This window comes from Pseudorasbora parva, chromosome 7 (assembly GCF_024679245.1).
Source record: "Pseudorasbora parva isolate DD20220531a chromosome 7, ASM2467924v1, whole genome shotgun sequence".
Lineage (NCBI taxonomy): Eukaryota > Metazoa > Chordata > Actinopteri > Cypriniformes > Gobionidae > Pseudorasbora > Pseudorasbora parva.
Window position 1 is genome coordinate 22,647,232 of NC_090178.1, and position 21,989 is coordinate 22,669,220.

A 21,989-nucleotide genomic window follows, 5' to 3' on the forward strand; every position below is an offset into this window, starting at 1 on the left:
CACCTTGCAACTTACAAGACTTAAAGTATCTGCGGCTAACATCTTAGTGCCAGATACCACAGCACACCTTTAGGGGTCTAGTGGAGTCCATGCTTTGACGGGTCAGGGCTGATTTAACAGCAAAAGGGGAACCAACACAGTATTATAATGTCATAATGTCATAAGATTATGCCTGATTGCTGTATCAAGTAGAGTACATATAAAATTAACCTAATGTCAACTTCCGGCACAAGATTGATCATCAAAATGAAAATCGATTACATTCTAGAAATCAATATTGTCAACTCAGCCATAATAGTACTAATTTTATACAAGGAATAATACTTTGTTATATTTTGAACATAGGAGTTACATGCCACAATTATTAATTTTAGTATGTGGTTAATGTACTTGTTTGGCAGAAAAAGCAATACAACTTACATGGTAATACATCTTTGTACCGATTCTTGTCCATATTCTCAGACTGCTTTGCACAAGACATTAACATTCCCTCTTTCTTCCTGTACAACTTCTGAGAGTAGCAAAACACACATACACATGCACGCATGACAATTATCACCAATTCACACACGAAAACTGAGACATGCTGTAAAATGTTTCCATGCCCCAACCTCAAAGTGCAAAAGCAGTGTGCCGGTGACCAATCCCTTCTCCAGACGAGTCATGGACTCTTCAAGTGTCTCTCCAGATAGCTGGGTGGACAGCGGGGATATTTCTCCTGGAAGAGTGAGACCCTCACCAAACTGCAGGGTGGGTTCGGCTCGCAAAGAGACACCTGTAAACAAACACTGTTTACTGTTTCTGATTGAATGTATGATCTTAATGCACAAGGCACATCAAGGATAAAGTTAAAACAATTAATCCCCAATTGAAATGCATTTGTTTTGCTCAGACATTAATACACCCGTGCACACCTTTGCGACGCACAAGCAATGCAAGTTCCTTGCTGTGCGACTCTCGGCTTGCTTTGATGAACATGACCACCTGCTGATGAGTGTGTTCTGAAATGTCCCGCCCATTTATCAACAACACCTGATCTCCCTCCATCAGTGGAGGCACACAGCGACCAGCCTGCAGCACAGCCAATATTTGTACAAATGTAAAAACCAATAACCCATTCATTTTCACTAGGAGACAGGATTTTTATGGCTTACCGGAGATGCAGGGTTAACATGAGAGATGGCCAGCGGCATCTTCTGATCCACACCTCCCTAAATATTAGCCAACAATATTCTGATACATGATCTTCCGCACAAAACTTTATCTGAAAGCAATTTGAACAATAATGATAAATGCACAAACTATATCATGTACAAACTTACTTTAACATTGAAGCCAAACTTCCCATCTTGGTCTGGGCCTATCCTCACAAGCAGCAGATCTCCATCAGCTGTCACCCTCTTTACACACATAACAACAAAAATACAGCCTTTGAGGCAAGTACGACAGAAAAAGAATCAGAAAATGCTAGCTACCAAATAATAATAGCAAATAAAAAACTCTATTATTCCAAAATAATAAAGAATATGGTTCTTGTCTTGTTTGTAGACCACATCTTTCTAAGCAGTTTTGCACACAAACTGATAGCCTAACAAAGTAAGAGCCCAAAAGTCTGAGACCACTGTTGAAAAAAAAAATATTGGCATAACATTGAGTGCAAAAAAAAAAAAATTGAACAGAATGTCTGCACGATTTGAGAATTATCCAAAGAGCATCTTGTGCTTCAAAAGAAGAACATACAGTATAACAAAAGCACAGAATTGTAAAGATTTCATTTCATGTAATATCTTTTCAGTTTCTGATATCCTACTACAGCATGTTTCTAGGCGAAAACAATCTCAGTGGTCTCAGCCTTTTAGATCCCACTGTGGTTTTTAAAAATGGTTCATATGTCCTAGTCTTGTAGTTTGTGATCATTTTCAGTGACTCATCAACATGACTAGTATCAGTGTAGTGTTTGGATTTGTGAGAATGACAAACACGGGATATTAGTTATGACAGCTGGCTGTCTCGGTGTGGTGGTTTAGGTCCTGCGCCTTTTGTTACATTTAGCATCACTGTTCAGCAACGTTTTGATTGCTTGTCTGAAATCCAATCAAGTGGTGCTCCTGACCACATCACAGATTATTATAGATTTAAATCTGTTTCAGGGTGACTAATGACGCCTGCGGCCCGTCAATAACATGTCTGTGATAATATTCAGCTTTCATATAAAAAATGAAGCCAATTGAAGAGACCAAAACATCTCTCTCAGATTTATAAATGTAATAATTTTTGCAATATAAAAACTGCACAATCATTTATTTTTTATGGCCATTTTCCACCCTCTCCATAACTATTGAAACTGTCAAATTTTGCTGCCATGTCCTTAAAGGTCTAGAGCACTTTTCTGGATTTATGTATAATCTGCAGATATACAGGTCCTTCTCCAAAAATTAGCATATGTGATAAAAGTTCATTATTTTCCATAATGTAATGATACAAATTAAACTTTCATATATTTTAGATTCATTGCACACCATCTGAAATATTTCAGGTCTTTTATTGTTTTAATACTGATGATTTTGGCATACAGCTCATGAAAACCCAAAATTCCTATCTCAAAAAATTAGCATATCATGAAAAGGTTCTCTAAACGAGCTATTAACCTAATCACCTGAATCAACTAATTAACTCTAAACAACTACAAAAGATTCCTGAGGCTTTTAAAAACTCCCAGCCTGGTTCATTACTCAAAACCACAATCATGGGTAAGACTGCCGACCCGACTGCTGTCCAGAAGGCCATCATTGACACCCTCAAGCGAGAGGGTAAGACACAGAAAGAAATTTCTGAACGAATAGGCTGTTCCCAGAGTGCTGTATCAAGGCACCTCAGTGGGAAGTCTGTGGGAAGGAAAAAGTGTGGCAAAAAAACGCTGCAGAACAAGAGGTGACCGGACCCTGAGGAAGATTGTGGAGAAGGACCGATTCCAGACCTTGGGGGACCTGCGTAAGCAGTGGACTGAGTCTGGAGTAGAAACATCCAGAGGCACCGTGCACAGGCGTGTGCAGGAAATGGGCTGCAGGTGCCGCATTCCCCAGTTCAAGCCCCTTTTGAACCAGAAACAGCGGCAGAAGCGCCTGACCTGGGCTACAGAGAAGCAGCACTGGACTGTTGCTCAAATTTTGCATGTCATTCAGAAATCAAGGTGCCAGAGTCTGGAGGAAGACTGGGGAGAAGGAAATGCCAAAATGCCTGAAGTCCAGTCTACTGTTGGTCCACTGTGTTTTATCAAGGGCAGGGTCAATGCAGCTAGCTATCAGGAGATTTTGGAGCACTTCATGCTTCCATCTGCTAAAAAGCTTTATGGAGATGAAGATTTCGTTTTTCAGCACGACCTGCCACCTGCTCAGAGTCCCAAAACCACTGGTAAATGGTTTACTGACCATGGTATTACTGTGCTCAATTGGCCTGCCAACTCTCCTGACCTGAACCCCATAGAGAATCTGTGGGATATTGTGAAGAGAAAGTTGAGAGACGCAAGACCCAACACTCTGGATGAGCTTAAGGCCGCTATCGAAGCATCCTGGGCCTCCATAACACCTCAGCAGTGCCACAGGCTGATCGCCTCCATGCCACGTCGCATTGAAGCAGTCATTTCTGCAAAAGGATTCCCGACCAAGTATTGAGTGCATAACTGAACATAATTATTTGAAGGTTGACTTTTTTTGTATTAAAAACACTTTTCTTTTATTGGTCGGATGAAATATGCAAATTTTTTTAGATCGAATTTTGGGTTTTCATGAGCTGCATGCCAAAATCATCAGTATTAAAACACTAAAAGACCTGAAATATTTCAGTTGGTGTGCAATGAATCTAAAATATATGAAAGTTACATTTTTATCATTACATTATGGAAAATAATGAACTTTTATCACGTATGCTAATTTTTTTAGAAGGACCTGTAATGTTTTTGTTTTTTTTAACTGCTCCATCCATCAATCAAAACCCACACTGCTACAGGGACCTTATAGCCTAAATGCCAGGCAGATTTAGCCCCGCCCACAAATTTTTTAGGTTGGGGAATTCGGTCTGGCCTAGCTCCATAGAGGAGTAATTATCCCCAAACAGAAACTGTTCAGACAGATGAAATCATCAGGGTGAGCTTTAGACGATCATGGACAGATGATAAACAGTAACGTAATCATGCACGTCATCAAAGGCGTTTGGATTATATTTGTTCGAATCCTAAACGGAGAGCTTGTTTGTATATGCATTCACTATCACAATTTCTCTCAGAAATGATGATCATGTTGGGTAAGTACTCTGCGTATCATTAAATTATTTTACAACACTGGCAAAGATCGTGTATTCCAGCCTGATTTCAGCGCGCATGCAGAAAGGGTTGCCAAGTTTTTACACCAAATCGCGCCAAATACTAGCCCTAATAGCTTCTCAGGGGGTTCTCCGGGGGAAAAAAAATGGTGTTTAGGGGGTAAAATGGGTGTTATTTTGGCAAGGTTGCCTGCTAAAATTCGCACTCATGGGTCTATATATCAGATAATAGTCGCTTCAACCCGCAGACATAGAAAAGAACCCGCAGAAAAAACGCGGACTTGGCAACACAGTGCAGTTGAACTATGTTGATATTTGACAATGCGTCCCTTCGTTGCTCTGATTGGTTGTAGGTCTATCCAATTGATATCTTAAGTGGTTTGGTTGAAACGCGCCCCATAATCACAGCCCAATGGAGCGGTTTCAGACTCATATTCTGACTAGAATTGAGTATGACCACGTCAGGTTAGGGAACTTATTTTTCAAACACTCATTTTAACGCAATGATCCTTTGGAAAGATATTTGGAGAAGCTTTAAAAATTAGATCCTGTTGTGAACCACATTTCTCTTGATCTTGTCATGTACAATAGCACTCACCTTATCCCAGGCGTGCAAATCATCCTCTTCAGCAATGACGTCATCACTATGAGACCAACTACCACTCGTCCTCCCCTCCTCCTGAGTTTTCCTTCAGAGTAATCGTTTTTTTAAATAATTTACTATGAGCATAAATACAATTGAAAATATATGTATGGTTGCAAGATTGTGTGCATTTGTATATGTAGAGTAAATTTGCCTGTAAGTATAGAACACGTCTTCACTCTCAGACACATAGCTCATTTCATTGGTCAGGTTGTCCACAGATGATGGACGTGGCTTACGGAACTCATGACGTAAACGAGGACTTCGCCTAAAATAAAAGATATTCAGCAACGACCCTGTAAACCTCTCTCATAACATGTACCTCTCTCATCTCATATACATATATACACACACACACACACTATTGTTCAAAAGTTATCTCATGCTCAGAAAGGCTGCATTTATTGCCCAACTGCAGTAAAAAAAAATGTCAAAAAATTATTACATAATGTTTATATTTTAAAGGTGCCCTAGAATGAGTTGAAAAAATATGTTAAATTGTTCTCTGGTATCTACATAGAGGGTATGTGGCTTATTTAAGGGATGCAGATGCAGTTTCACAGGTCCATTTACAACCCTAGAAATTGTCCCTAGGATGTAATGCTCTGTTTTTGCCTTATTAGGAAGAGTCATGAATATTAATGTTGAGCTCTGCTGATTGGCTTATTTCAGCCTCTCACAGCAGTTCAGTTGTTCAGTGAAGCGGCGTGTGAGTCCTGACAGAACACAGACCGACTGAATGACACTAAGCAGAACATCTCAAATGGAGATTGCTAAAATGCAGCTTATTTGTTTATTGGTGCTTTCAGATCATCCGTGCTGCGCACGCGAGAAACAGCTCACGTGCATATGGTTGCCAGATTGTACATGTTTAGGTAAAACACCGGATAGTATCCATGTTCTTTTCACAGGAAAGCCCTGATTGGGGGATTTAAATGACTTAAATCTGGCAAACGCAAGCACGAACGCTCTTCTTTTCCCCCAACAAAACCAAAACCAGTATACTATCCGGTGTTTTGGTTATACATGGTACTTGGTGTTTCCTATTGTTGCTGTACTAGCATCTTGCGTTATCTAGACAATCCTGTCTCTCTAAGAAACTTTTAATTTAATCAGAAATTGTTTAAACAGTCAATAAGTGGATAAATCGCTACTTACTGCTTGCAGGAATATAGTTGTAATTGCCCCTTTCTTCAGTTTAAAATTGACGCTGAGCGAAGCTTGCTTGAAATGGGCAGAGCAAACAAACGATTTTGAATTAAATTGTTGTGGTATCCGATTATTATAAACATCAACCAAGACTGTTGACATTTTTTGTCTGTGTGAAGGGTATGAAAAGTCCTCACGTCCCCTGCACAGCCTGGAACATGACATTTGTGTCCATGAGAGCTGCCGTTTTCGCTATCCTCGAGTGTCAGTTCCGCCTGACAATGAGCATGTTTGGACAGATGCAATTGTTGGCGGCGTACATATAAATGATCGCCAGCGAATGAGTCACATTTGGCGCTCATTCTAGGGCAACTTTAATACAGTTAAAAATTGTATTTATTCCTCTGATTGCAAGATCATTAGTGTCACAGAAACCTTCAGAAATCATTGTAATATCCTAATTTGGTGCCAAAGATAACCCTTATAATCAATGGTAAATATTGTTTTTTCCAGAAACTGGTCCTTTTTTCAGGATTCTTTGATGAATAGACAATTATATAATAATAATAATTATATAATAATAAGATAATTATAATAATAATAAAAGCACAGTATTAATTTGAAATAGAATTATTTTGAAACATTATAAACTGTCTTTACTATCACTTTTTTTTAGATAATGCATCTTTGATGAATACAAGTATTATTTGTTTTTTGTTTTTTTTAAGTATTATATAGTATAAATACATTTCATTGTTTGTAAAAATATATTAAATAGCTTTCATTCATAAAGATTTTATCTCATACAGATGAGTTTATCTGAGCATTGTTACCAGTTGGGCGTGTTGGGTGGTGACCGTGAGGGTAGACTCTTGGTCTCTAGGTGTTCCGTTGAGTTGGCCCTCACTGCAGGGTTCAACATTTTCTCCCCAATCAGTTTTCTGTACAGTGGGATAGAGCTTGAACAAAAATATATGCAATTAAAAATCACACTCTCATTTAGTGGAGGCAGCAATGAACTCTAATTAACTCCAGCAATAAAGAACACTGTAATTTCTTAGAATGGCTCCGTCGTGACTGTGCCCGTGTACCTAAGTTTTGAAGCCGAGTGAGAGGGTTTCCTATTGTAGAATGTATGGTGGTCCACGCAGGATTTCCACACGTTCTTACAGGCGCGTGAACTTGGCATTGAGAGAGAGACCACGTGGTTGCCCAGCTCACCCTGTACCAGACATATAAAAATAGATGAAAAACACAACTATGATGTTGCTTTTGCAGTAGTAAGCATCTTTGAGGCATTAAGTATCTGGCTTTTATATGTTAATTCATTTATTTTGCTTTTGTTTCAAAGGATGAGCATGATCAAGCATGCATAGCTTACATGTTTCCGGCGTAGATGGACAAAGAACCTTTTTCTTTTGAATGAAATTTTGATGATGTTAATCCTGAAAAAAGGCAGCCATTCAATAAGCATGCTTCTCATCAAAAACAGAAGAATCAAAATACGGGTAACAGTTTCCAGGGCTCTTAATTACACTAATAACATTAATTGTACTTTTTCTGCAGTGTTTGTATCTCATCCACTGTACAGATCCAAACAGAGCTGTATCTGTCAAACATCATTTATAAATTATAATAGCTAAAAACATTCCATTTAAGTTGCTTAAAAAGGTGCATTTCATAAGAAAGAAAGAATCTGGTCAAAACTCACCAGGGGAAAAAACTGGAGCAAATTAAATGGCAAAACAAGGCCACGCCCCCTGATGTAATCCCCACCCAGAGGGCAGCGTTGCTAACATCCTATAGACATGGATTTAAGAAATTTAATTCAATAGATTATCAACATAACCCACTTTAAGACAACATTACCCATTTTATTTTTTGACATTTTGGAAGTATGAAAAATGTAGGGTTTTTAACCCAAATGGTACCTGAGTATGATGTAGCTCCACTCCATATAGGTCTAATGTTCTCGCTGTGTTCAAATAACACAGCTCAGCTTCACTCTGAGACAGACCTCTGAAACACATTCAGACTGATTTAATAACGGCTGTGTGCAAGTGGTTTATACACAAATATAAACATGATGACAAGGGTATTACAACGTAAACATTGTTTATGAGGACACTTGAGTGAGTGAGTGTGTGTGTGTATGCGTGTGTGTGTGTGTGTGTGTGTGTGTGTGTGTACACCTGTGCTGTGGATGCAGCGACTCCACTTTCAGTAGGAACTCCTGGTCTTGGTCAGGGAGAAAATGAGTATGACTGAGGTATCCGGCAGGAGTTTCAGGAACATAGTCTCCAAGCTCAGCTGTCAATCAGACAGGAGTATTAAAATTCTATGTTATTAACAGAGAAACAGTTATTGTATGTGCTTTGCTCAGTTATCTCCATTTTTGACAGTGCCATTAACCCAAGCTTTTTCCTGCTGAAGACACATGCCTATTTCAAGCACAGATACATTCTCTGCAATGTCAATGTTTCTATGGCAGAGCTTCCAATCACAAAGTGTATTGTCCTTTCCTTAACTTACACTGAACAGAGTAAGAAGCCAGTACCACAGCTGAGCTTAAAGGACACTTTAATCTGCAATAAAAACACACCATGATGTTTTGGGACACAATATATATTGTTGTAACATCAGTGATATTTATTAGTATTTGTCAACATTATACATTTAGTCAGTTCATATATTAGGTATGTAAATGTCCATAGCTGTGTATTAGAATTCTTATTTATACACAATACTTGTGTTTATCAGACAACACACAACCTCAATCGACCTCAACTTCCTGGGCTTTACTCTGTAGCCAGAATCACCTGTTTTTCAAGGAAGATGTAACCCGCATGCCGCATTCATTATAATAATGTGGGTTGCTGGTATTTTTGATTGTTCAATTAAGAAAAATAATACTAGATACACATTCCTCTGAAAAATATCTGGTATTTTTATAATTTAAACATTTTTTCAAAAGCAGATTTCAAAATAAGTTATCCATCTTTTATACTGTAAATTATAATGGTATGATACATTAATTCAGTTGTAGCATACATATAGCATATATTTATAATGCCTTTATCGCTTGTCAGCCTATAACATGAAAACATTTAATCAACTCGTCTGCAATCAAAATTTGATATTACATTTTCTTTTCCATAATTCATTCAGAAACTCAAAATAAGGGCACGAAGCAAGTCATTTTCAGTAATATGAGAGTAAAAGAACTACAATACACTACTGTTCAGAAAATTGCATTAAACTGATCACAAGTGATGACAAGCCATTTAAAATATTATCAAAGAATCCTGAAAAAAATGTATCATGGTTTCCACACATATATTAATGTGTTTTTAACATTTATAATAAGAATAAATGTTTATTGAGCAACAAGTCAGCATATTAAAATGATTTTTATAGGATCATGTGGCAATGAAGTGTATTAAAAATGTTTAATATAATGTAAATATTAATGTTTTTACTGTATTTTAGATCAAATAAATAAAGTTTTGGTAAGCATTTACTTTTAATGGTACTGTAGTATAGATGCAAAAGTAACTTAACATTTACCTCCCCTCACAAATGTCCTTCTTAATTTGCAAGAAATAAAAATGCCTGCGAAACAAAATAATGGTCAGAAAACCTCTCATTCTACACAGATACAAAATAATATATATATACACACATTTCTGTCTCAGTTGCACATAAGGAAGGAAAAGTACCTGGTCTGCTCATGCTGGAGGGAGTTTGGATCAGAGATGAAGAACCTCACTCTAAATATTAAAAAGAATGGAGCCGAACCTGAGGGAATAACAGTGGGAGAGAAAGAGCAGAGGGCAGTCAGAGGAAAAGGAAATATAAAAGGAAAAAATTGTGCAGACAACAGATATTCAATGACCAAAGTTAAATGTAAGCTCAATGTAATACTTTTTCTAAAAAGGAAGAAAATTGTGGTTTTGGCAATCCCAAGAAATCTAAGCAAATCCATTAAACCATAATTTGGAGTTTAAAAGCAGGTGGGCACTGAAGCGTGAGCAGCAATCACTCTTTGAATCGTCTCTGCCTTAATGCATGCAAGTCACGTCTGATGACTCAAGTAAGTTGATTTATTAAATCAGCCACCTCCAATTCTCATGAGGAAAACAAACATGTGTCTCCTGATGCTCTTTAAAGGGAAACAAACTTCTTTGTGCTCCTACAACGTAACTCATATTACACACCCATCAAACGTGCACTCTTATTGTGGTTACATCTGTGGCTGATGTCTAGGCCTGCAAGAAATCTGCTCCCACAGAACTTCTGCAGATTTCCAACATTTAAATTTAAAGGGGGGGTGAAATGCTGTTTCATGCATACTGATCTTTTTACACTGTTAAAGACTTGGAATCCCATACTAAACATGGACAAAGTTTCAAAAGTTAAGGTGGACGTTTGATGGGAGTATTTCTTTGTCAAAAATACTACTTCCGGTTAGTCATAAGTTTCGGCAAGTTTTTTGCGATCATGCGTCCCCTTTGACGTTAATGGGGGCGGAATTTCCTTGTATGGGCCTTACGGACAATTCTACCGGAAGAGCGTGAGAGAGAGAGAGGGAGAGAGCGAAAGCAACAGGCTACGCCCATCAAAGCGCTGGCTCGTAGGCTGCGCTGCACAGGTAATGTGCACAATTAACAATGACATCAAAAAGTGCGTTTTTGGTTGCCAGACCAAGACAGTCCTGCACAGATTCCCCAAAAACCCCGCGGTAAGGCAACAGTGGATGGAATTTGCTTTTCCGGATCAGCAACTGAGTTGCGCGAATGTTTATATCTGTTCGCTGCATTTCGGTGCCGACTGTTTCATAAACAAGGCCCAGTTCGACGCCGGATTTTCCAATCGCCTAATGCTGAAGGATGGAGCAGTCCCAACGATAAAGGTCCCAACGTTAGAACCGCAGGCGGTGAGTTAGACTGCTTCAAGTGTCTGTGTTTTTGCCTATGCTCATCAAGTAGCCCAAACATGATCACGTATAGTTACTATATATATTACTATATATAGAAATTGATCAATGGAGCATGCGATGTGTAGTGCGTGTACATTTGTTTAGCTGGCCACTATATGTGTAACTTTATGTTTGTGTATTGTAAAAGCACTCCAAACAACAATACACAAAGAGTGGGGAAATATGTTGAACTAACGTTAAATAAGCGCGCTTCTTCATTTAAATGCACTACTATTCCGTGTCTTTCTATGTAAACACTAACTTAGCCTGCCGTGCAAAACCAGTCCGCTTAATAACGTTACACAACGTCTACACAAACCAATAACTTAATAACGTCTACACAAACCACGCGTAAACACACACACACACACACGTGCACAACTGCACTTCTCACATGTACACCTTCAAAGACAAAAATACGACGATATAATTCAAGTATAAATATGTAAATAACACAAGCCGCTAAGCATATTATATAGTTAGTGTATAACTTGTACCACATAGAGACGTCCTGCTCTAGTCGTTTTTGCTGCTGCTCCTGTTCAACTGCAGCCTCTGGGTCTGATTCCGGATCATAGATGTATGGCTGTATCTGATTAAAAGCCATATTTTTATTTTGAATAAAGTTTTTCCCACTGTTAGGGATGACACAGCTTTACGACGCACTCGACTCAACACAATAGCAGCGGCATACACACGTCATTATTTAGCTCCGCTCACACGATACGCCCCCACCCGCTCTGCTTTTTTCAGAAAGACTCGGAACAGCGCATCTTTCTTATATAATTATTAAAAAAATAAAGACTTTTCGAAGATATGCAGGATGCAATGCTACTCTATAGGTACTCAAGATTGACATGACACTGACTGAAACTGAGTGTTTCACCCCCCCTTTAAAACAGCATTTTACATATCCACCTTTGTCTGCATCATAACTTCATTTCTTTGAAAGAGTTTTAAAGTATGTGCTTTGAAAAATGTTCACTTGCTGCCTAATATATTCCACCCACTGACAGGTGCCGTGATGAAGAGAGCGTTACTCACTTCATCCGTCATGATGTTATGCCTGATAAGTGTATAAAGTCTGGTCGATACTGATAAGCTAATAATACATTTAAAATTATGGCTGATATCTTACCAATATTTAGACTAGGTAAACCCAGCCTTATATGCCGCCAATTTGATTTCGCCCAGCAGCTCAGGATGGAATCATGTATATTTTATCCTGCTTCAATTACAAATTTGCAGGGACCAATCACAAACCAGCCTATCCACCTAGTGTGCTATTGGCAGGTTTAGCACAATGACGGATAGACAAGCAATGCATCATTGGTCTGATTGGTTGAAGGACTATACAATTGCGTATAGAGTCATTTGAACTATGCCCGTTTATCATGCGTCTTGTGGTCTGAATGGTTGAAGGACCATCCAATTCCATACAAAGTCATAATATTTTATTATCTATAATATTTTGTCAAAATAAATGTATAAAAAAGCATCCCAGCATTATAATGTACAGTATAAAACATGCAGTCATTTGAATAATGGCTAAATATTACATTTAACAGTCTTTAAATTATTGTTTTTAATTGACTTTAAATGAGGATTGATTGATAGCAGAGAAAAATCTAAATGTATAAAAGGGGAAATGTGCAGTGCAAAATAAAACATCCAACATTCTGATTTTCCAACACAATTATCATTTGGCCTACTATATCTGTGTCTAGTTTCTCTCTCACCCTTCAGCTGTTTCTTGAAGGGTTTGTTGGGGTCCAGCCACCTCTGAAATGATAGATATAATCGGTTAATAAAATCATCATGTTTCTTAAGACAGCGCATTACACTTGTCTATTTCTGGGTCACAGCAATAAACACTTCTCACTTCTTGCTCCCTTGCAAACAATCACAGTTCAGTTACCGGAGAGCTTGATGTGTCCTCACTGATCTGCAGGCTGAAGTACTGCTTCTCCACTATGTTTAGGTGTTCACAAGCCAAGTCGAACAGCAGATGACCAGCATCGTGTTTCTGCAAAGCAATAACACATCTGGTCCTTTAGGAATTGTACCAAACCTATATTTATAAAGTGACAATATTCTACATGGTTATACATATGACATATCAAATTACTGTATGTATGTAGTGGTCAATCAATATGTGTTTGCTGATAGTAATATCTAAAAAGAGGCCCATATAATTATACATGCACTAACGCAAAAGTTTGGACCCAATAAACCTTTTTGATGCCCCTCAAGTCCAAGGCTGCATTTATTTGATCAAAAATATAGCAAAACAGTAATGTTAAATATTACATCTGTTTTTCAATTTAATATATTTTAAATGTTATCCGTCATGGCAAAGCTACATTTTCAGCATCATTACTCCAGTCTTCAGTCACATGACCCTTCAGAAACAATTATATGATGTTGATTTGGTAATCAAGAAACATTACTTTTATTATTATTAATATCAATGTTGAAACCAGCTTAATATTTGTGTGGAAATTTCGGTACTTTATTAAGATTCTTAGATGAATAGAAAGTTTTAAAAAATGATTTATTTTAAATAGAAATTGCTTTGCTATAACTTTTGATGAATTGAATGAATTAAGTAGTAATATCTTTTTCTTTTTTTTAAATCTTACTGACCCTAACCTTTTGAATGGGAGTGTAATATAATTCAATAATAGCAAATAAGATGTGTACAAACTAGCCATAATAACAAGGTATTTGATTAATTTCACTACATTAACAATTACATTTAATTACAATAAACATAACATTATTACATTAAACATAATAATATAATAAATTAATTTAAATTTAAAAAAAAGCATTGAAACAACCTATTCTATTAACTGGTCAATGTTATCAGAAATATCAAAAATATCAAAATGTCCTAATATCACCCAAATATAACTGCCCTAATCACAAGCCAATTAAAATGAATCAACATTTTAATATATTCTTTTCATTCTTAATTTTAAGTTAACTCTTTACTCCTCCACAGATGTCAAGCCTCAGTCCCACTGCCCTAATTTCTATAATTTAGTCTAAGGGGCAGATTTACTAACAGCTTGCGCCACGCAAACTCTATTTTGCCGCAGAAAATGTTTCCTAAAAGTTTGCACTCGTGAATTTACTTATTCACGCCGTATATTGCGTTGTTCCTTATGGAAATTATCCACCTGCGTCCATGTTCTTTCATTTGCGCGTCCTCAGTAGATCACGCACTGAACTTTCCACTCCCATCTGCACTTTTTTGGAATTGCAGCCCTAGGACCCTATTTTCTGTTGACTCCTGTTTCTGCCTGACAAACGTGCCTGTGTGCACGTAAGGGTGGGTGGGTGTCCTTCAGAATATGAAGCCAAGGTTGCAGCAGTGCAATATGGAACGTGAGAAGAGAGGCACCAGTGTAACATCCATCTCCACCCTCTAACTGCCAATAAAGGCAAGCTTATACACACATTGCACATTATTACTTCTCACTCTTTCTGGAGGGCTTTAACAGCCATATCGCTCATCCTACGATCCAAACACATCTGCATGCACTCTTACACTCACACTGACTGTGAAATTTTGGGTTGTGCCATCAGGGAAGAGCACTACACACAGTAGGCCAGAGCGGGGCATGTGTGTATGTTTGGACAGATCAGCACGTCCAAGAGCAGTGATCTTGTTTCCAAGCACGCACCATGGGGATGTCATCTCAGAACAGTGTCACATAAGCACACCTGCCAAAACAAGGTGTCAGACAGGTTAAATGCAAGAACTTATTCCAAATGTGAAGGTGACGACGAAGACGATGACTCCCTGTAATAAAATAACGTGACACATGCTCAGAACTTCTGTACATACCGTTCCAATGTTATGAAACAAATGTATACAGCAAACATTATCATACCGTGTGCAACAGACATTTTAAAAACATGTTGCGAATTGCATCTGATGACGAGACCTCAGCTAATCCCTCATAACTGTAATTATACATCCTGTGCAGGTAGAACGTTCCACCCCGAATTATTGATGGACAGGTCGGCACAAATACTGTGCTGTCGGCCTGTCATGCTGAGTGTGTTTTGATAACATCAGAAATGAGCTGCACGCCATGATGTCATCAACATTCAGAATAATTAATAAGCATTTGGGTTTCATTGACTCTCATTTACTCATCGTTTTCTCTTCCTTACACACAGACACTTACACGCTCAGTCACACTCTCTAGGTCTAAACATGTTCTTGCATTGTTTTTCACACTCTTCTTTTCTTCCAGCACTGTCCAGGAATGTGGACTATTTTACTACCCGAAGAGGCGAGAGAGAGGAAGAAAGAGTTTCACTGCCGAGGTTGAGACATCGAAGTTATTTTTCCACCCATAAATACAATAGTTAAAGGGTGAAATATGAAAATCCCATTCCTTACTGTCCTACATAAAAGCTTTTAATACAAAAAATTGCAGCAACAAAAAAAGATTCCGTTTGGGTTAGTTTAGTAGTTTATGAAAGCTTGTTTTCGACAAAAAAAGGTTATTTCGATTTTTATATCTTACAATTCTGACTTTTTTCGCGCACACAATTATCAGAATTGCGAGTTATAAAAGCAGAATTGTGCGATTGGTCAATTATCTTTTAAAGGCACAATATGTAAGATTTTTATATTAAAATATCCAAAAACCACTTGAACAATGTTATATATTTTGTTGACTTGTGTACTTACATTATCCCAAATGTCCCAACAATGTTTAAATCAAGAGAAATAAACTGTTTTAATGAGGATAAGGAACGTGTCCGTGAGTCGCCTATTAATAACATTATACCCGCGTTACCCTCGATATTATTTTATACCAAAGATGCTTTAATATATAATGAATTTTATTAGGCAGGTGAGCAACTGTTTGGATACATTTAGCAGCAGAAAACTAATTATTGTCATATAACTTAAAACAGTTAGTCTCCGTTTTCTTGATTTATCACAAGTACCATGTTTTACCATGCCTAATATTGTTTTAGCTTACTGCAACGTGCAACAAGTCCCATAGTAGCTCGCCAAGAGAACGCACCAAGTAGCATTATAACATAAACAGAGTTGCTTTACCCCACATATGCATGGCCAGAAATAGCGTCTCATTAGCAATAGGCTTTATGCCGGACGTCACATATACAATCGGGGAAAACAGGTGTCATCATTGCATCCACTGGTCGGAGAAAGTGTTCATGGCAGTATGAACTGACAGTGAGATCTATGGACTTTTAAGGTAATCAGCTAACCTAGCTAGTTCTTTTTATTGTTGCGGTTTTGTTCGATTTAAATATCTAAATGTTAGTGGGAAGAAAAAAAACTAAAAACTTTTAGATATCAATATGCATATTCGATGAACACTGGTTATTGCTCATCTTTGCTCACTTCTGAGAAGGAGGCTCTATATTTATATTATGTTAATAAGTACAGACAAAAGACCTAAACCAGAAGCGATGAGACCTGTTTTACAGAACGGATATTTGTTGCGCATAACCCCCATTGCTCCAGCGGCCACTTTCCGCTCCAAAGGGCTTTTGGCCCCACCCTGCTGATCATATAAGGTGTTTTCGACATCGGCTGCGGTCGGATGTAACCGATCGGCGAGAGTAACCGCTTGTAGGCAGGGAGGAGCTGCAAACGGAGACGTGAAGTCGGACACTTTCTGCTTCCCGTAGTTAAACTACGAAAAAACGAGAGGTTTTACCATTGTAAAAAACTGATTTGTGAGCATTAGGGGAAGAGAAGGTTTTAGAATAAACTGGAAACACAGGTGATCGCTGTCATGCGGTGAATCCGGCCAATCGTAGAACAGCTGTGTCGTCATCAAAGTTTGTGCAGCCGCTCTAGAGAAACTGCATCGGCTGTATTATGCTGCGCTCCACTCCACTATTAGACACGCACTTGCGAACTTCCCTAAGCACTTCCCCTCTGGGAATCCCCTCCGCCATTTTGAAGTGCGGTCTACTTTGTGAAGTGGACAAGGGAAGTTTATATGGACAGACCATTAGACCATGCTCCCTCGATTTTGACCGAGGGAGCGAGTCTACTTCATATGTACAGTAGTCAATACAGAAGTGATTTAAACTGAAATTCATCAACTGCCCACTAGGGACAAGCTCCAGAAGGGAGTAGAATCTCATTGAAACTTATGTTAAAATTCCTTACTTTACAGCAGAAAAAAACATTTTTACAGCATGGTACAAATTGTGGTTTTGGTCTATTCGGCTAATTTTGCCCTACATGGCAACTGTGAGGGGTTAAATTTTTGTATAACTCATTCATTTACATTATATAAATCCTTAAAATTCTGCATAATTAAAGGCGTGGTTACTTTGAGTGACAGGTGGATGGCCATTTATCTGCTGTCAGCTAGTCATTGTGTCATCTAAGCTCAGCTCACCTCCTACCTCTTTGCCTATTTTCTATTATCCAGGCATGACACGTGATGACGCACTAGCAAGATGGCAACGACCAGCTCGTCTCTACTTGACACTTCAGAACAGCTTATCGGAATCCTATGGGTGACGCCACGGACATTACGTCCATATTTTTTTTACAGTCTATGAATTTACCCCACCACAAACAACTCTTTGATATTTTAATTATTTTTAAAAACATTTGAAACAACCCAAACACACCTATATACATATAGAATGCTGCATAAAAAATCATAAAATAACTATTTTTATAATAAATACACTCCATAGTGGATTCCAAGTGATCAAGGGCTTGGGGCGTTCCAGTTCCGTCCATTGCAAAGGTTCCGCCAGTAGTTCATACAACGTAGGCAATGACGCACATATGAGCGAACAAGGCGGAGGGAAGTTAGCGAGTGAAAGGCATAATAAAAACGAACTGGAACGCAGCCCTGGTCGGCTGCTCTTGAATTGCTCTTGCGGTACTTTGTTGACATACGTCACAGTCACATGGTGTTGGCGCTGCCTCAAGTCGGACAAAATTTCTAACCGGCATGCACTGCTTCAAGTCAGACGCCGATCGGTCTGCGCATCGCTGCATCAAGTCAAACAAGCCTGTAGTAAATACAGTGGAGTGCTTCCAGGTTCTATGTCGGAAAGCCAGCTTGTTATTGGACAACACTGTTCTTCACAGCGATACGCGTGATACTGACGAGGAGCCGGCCAATCAGCGGCCAATACTGAGCCAGCTTTTTGATGTAGAACCTGGAAGTGTAGCACAGGGTTTACTACGTGAACAGTATAGGACACTGACATGGAAGAGAAGAAATTGTTGAATTTGTTATTTTTATTTTCCTAGTCACTTCATAGCATTAAGGTTGAAACACTGTATCACATGGACCCTTTTAATGATCTCTTTACTACCTTTCTGGGCCTTAAGAATCTTAATTTTTGTTCCAAAGATGACCAAAGGTCTTACGGGTTTGGAACGACACAAGTGTGATTAATGGGTGACAAAATGTTCATTTTTTTTAAATGAAACATTCTGTCATTAATTACTCACCCGTAACTAAGTCCTTCATTTATCTTCGGGACACAAATTAAGATATTTTTGATGAAATTTGAGAGCTCTCGGGATTTTATTTTTTGGGTGAACTAACCCCAAGGCATCTTTACATAGCCAAGTTCAGGCTGATCTGTGCCTGCTCAATTCAGGGTAGAAACATAATGCTACAAAAAAAAAAACAGAATATACTATGACCTACCTCAACGTAGCCTACTATTGTAAATGTGTCTATAATGAGCATCAATTATACAGTCTGTGTAAAGACAATTAAATGCCACTCCAGAAGTGCTTCTGTGCCACATTTAAAGTGTAAATATGGCATTAGACAAGTAAACATGAGTGTGTGTTGATAATTTGGTTATACTATGCAAAACATTCACATCAATAAAGTACTTTGTAATTTGAGAGGGAGAAAGGGTGGGTGAGAGTGTATTTGATACAGACATGTTGTCCTATAGAAATACTATGTAATTTGATACTTAGGCTACTAATAACATCATGACAATTCATGTTAACAACCCGCAGTTACTTCAAATTAAGGAACATAACATTTCTCTTATTTTCAGACCTTACCTTATAGATCCTGATCCTGTACGCTCTTCTGCAATTGCAGAAGTTATCTCTGCGACTAGGGAAATTACTGTGATCTAACACTGTTTTGCCCCCCTTTCTAACAATATAAAACAGACTTCGGGAGGGGGGGCTAAAATATATGTTTTACTTTCACTCGCACGTTTGGAAACGGTCTGTGTTGGCGATCATTAAAAGTTAATGTTTAGCAGTAGCACAGTTGCAACGCGCTAACATTACACGCTCGAGCTCACTTTTGAGAGACGAGATATTTACGAAGAACGAAGGGTAACGTTATTTACTTAAGAAAATACTTCATAAAACAAAGGCCTTTCCGACCCTAAATACCATTATGTTATGTATTTGAAACACGAAAGCAAGACTGGACTGGTCAACACGAGAAAACAACTGAAAGTTTCTGTTTGAGACACAGGCTTTTCTGGGTGTGACGTCTTTCTTACATTTCTGACTCAAGTTCACGCTGATCTGCTCGGGCTCGGGATCGGGCTCATATCGGAACCGAACTGTCACGAAACCGAACGAGCGAATGGACAGTCCTGCGCAAACATTTTGCCTCAATTAAATATCCCTGATTAAACGAAACAACAATTCTGTTTAGCTTTCCTGCGATGTTTTTTGTAACAGGACAGAGTAAAAAAGATTTGTTGTTGTTTCTTAAAGCCAAATAAACGTCATTTGGCATTTTCTTTCTTCTGCCCACAAATCTGGAGTCCAAACAGAGCATGGCTATGGCACAGAAAAGTATAGTCAGAAAGTTACCAGTTTCAGGTGTTCCCAAGGTGTTCCCAATGCTTGTGGTGCTTTAGTCTCCGTGATGCGAGAAAAGTTTCCATGTTAAGGCGATCATAGTTGCAGGTGTCTGTAAACTTCCGGAATATGTTTTTTTTTTCCCCTTCGGGTTCCTTCGGGAGGGCAGTCACGGCGTCACTGCGCTGACCACGAGCGTATGGTCTGTCTTGAACATAGCAAATGTATTGCTATGTTTCCCTTTTCAATGATAGTATAATTACAACACACCTTCACAAATTTCCTAATGTGCATGTGATTGTCAACCCACACATAGAGACTTCCGAGTTTACACGAGCCTTCATTTCTAGGCGTGATTCGTGTTATGCGTGAACTCTTTGGAATTTCACGGGTGCGCGCAATCTCAGGTGCGTGTGCACGCCGGTTTAGGGCGCTGTCTCCCCTGAGTCAATAAAGCACACCTGAGCCCAGAAAAAAACCTTATGTCTTATGAATAACAAAAACAAAACAAAAAAACATGCTGCTGGTCTTAACTCTCCCAGCCTATAGTCAGGCTAGTTTTAACTGTTTCTGGGTGCATTGTGGGAGACGAGTTGACCACCAAACATTCACAAAGCAATTCTTAATTTCTGTTTTCTTCTTAATTTTCTTAATAAAGAAAATAGTATCTCCAAAAATACTTACTAAGATTATTATCTTTTTCCCTGTGTTTTCTATTGTTCTTAAAACAAATAATCTCTTCAAACTATTGAAGAGATTACCTTTATTTAAATTAGGATAATTTCAAGCTTGTCTTAAATAGCCTACCCAAAAGTTAGTTTAATGAATGTATTGGTTTATTTCCAATATTAGCTTTGTGATAGCATTACAAGATAGCTTGGCTAGCCTAAAATGCCTTGAGAGTTTAGCTCCAACCCTAATCAAATAGGCTACACCTGAACAAGCTTTAGAGCTAATCTCTGCAGCGCAGCAGCCCCTCCAGGGCCAGATTTGAGGAACCCTGATATATAGCATTATATGGATGTACCCGAGTATAATCTGAAGTTTCACTCTCATTGTTAATGCATGGCATGACTTTTGCTAAATTTGATATTCAATAAAAACTGTACAAAAATTGAGAAATGAATGAGGGCAACTGAATGCACCAGACCTCTCTGACAAATACACTGTAAAAAGGGGAATAATGTGCTAAACTCCCATCAAGTCTAAGAAATTCTCGAAAATAAACCTTTAAAAACTTATTTCATTAGAAGAATTTTGTGAATCCTGCCCCAGCTTGATTATGCTGCGACCAATAGGCCAGTTTAGGGCCAGAACCTAATATTTTAAGAAATTAAATATTTAAATTTAACCACAATACATGTCTGGTAACAAGGCAAGCAGCTTAGATAAAAAATAAATACATACAAAAAATAATAATAATTGTTCTGAGAAATGTGGGGTGGTGACCACCAGATCATTCACACTTTGTTTCTAGATTGTTAATTGTGTCTCCCAATGAGAATCCATGAGGTAATTTGACAAAGATGGATCTGTGTGTGGGTGTGGGTTGGGGTAGGGGGTGGTATTTGTGTGTCCTGGTGTCATCTCTCTGATTCAGAAACTAATCAGGGCTGACTGTCCCTTAACCTTCTGCTTGCCAAATATAGATTTCTCTATACCCCACCCCACCCACCCTCTGTGACATCAGAGAAATCTGTGGATTTCTTGGAAGGTAGCCTTAGTAAATCATTGGGAATTTACCCACCTATGTCATGTCAAAGAGAGTACAAGAGTAATAAAGGGTGTCGAAGAAATAAAAAAGTGGAGTATCAAAGGAAAACATTGGATTTTAGGTGTACAACTTGATTATAGACATATGCATTTTATATTTAGGGAAAGCAAATGCTGATCACAAGGAGAGAAAAAAAGTTTGTTTTTAATGACAATTATGAGGAAACATCTAAAATTAATATGTATTATACTGTGGTATGCTGTCTTAGCATACATTATGGGTAATACACAGTCATATGGTCATTATTGAAAAATAAACTCTTTTTTTAGATAATGACAGACTAACTGACATC

The 21,989-nt window shown here is 38.3% G+C and overlaps 1 protein-coding gene across 2 annotated transcripts in view; it reads right to left on the reverse strand.

The window, feature by feature from the left end:
- Positions 1–20,295, reverse strand: part of ptpn3 (protein tyrosine phosphatase non-receptor type 3) — a 31,192-nt gene extending 10,897 nt beyond the window's left edge. The window contains exons 1-20 of one of the 2 annotated variants that reach the window (XM_067448635.1): positions 19,936–20,295; positions 14,650–14,819; positions 13,006–13,113; positions 12,827–12,869; positions 9,829–9,907; positions 9,677–9,721; positions 8,642–8,694; positions 8,302–8,419; positions 8,041–8,128; positions 7,821–7,909; positions 7,491–7,554; positions 7,201–7,331; positions 6,943–7,068; positions 5,115–5,228; positions 4,916–5,006; positions 1,323–1,400; positions 1,155–1,211; positions 915–1,071; positions 612–775; positions 421–511 (exon numbers count right to left, since the gene is read on the reverse strand). In XM_067448635.1, coding sequence (XP_067304736.1) covers positions 421–511; positions 612–775; positions 915–1,071; positions 1,155–1,211; positions 1,323–1,400; positions 4,916–5,006; positions 5,115–5,228; positions 6,943–7,068; positions 7,201–7,331; positions 7,491–7,554; positions 7,821–7,909; positions 8,041–8,128; positions 8,302–8,419; positions 8,642–8,694; positions 9,677–9,721; positions 9,829–9,907; positions 12,827–12,869; positions 13,006–13,113; positions 14,650–14,793 — 1,840 coding nt within the window. In that variant the 5' untranslated portion in view covers positions 14,794–14,819; positions 19,936–20,295. Of the gene's footprint in view, positions 1–420; positions 512–611; positions 776–914; positions 1,072–1,154; positions 1,212–1,322; positions 1,401–4,915; positions 5,007–5,114; positions 5,229–6,942; positions 7,069–7,200; positions 7,332–7,490; positions 7,555–7,820; positions 7,910–8,040; positions 8,129–8,301; positions 8,420–8,641; positions 8,695–9,676; positions 9,722–9,828; positions 9,908–12,826; positions 12,870–13,005; positions 13,114–14,649; positions 14,820–19,158; positions 19,590–19,935 lie in introns of those variants that run through there. The other variant, XM_067448636.1, reaches the window with a different exon arrangement.
- Between the last annotated feature and the right edge of the window lie 1,694 nt (positions 20,296–21,989).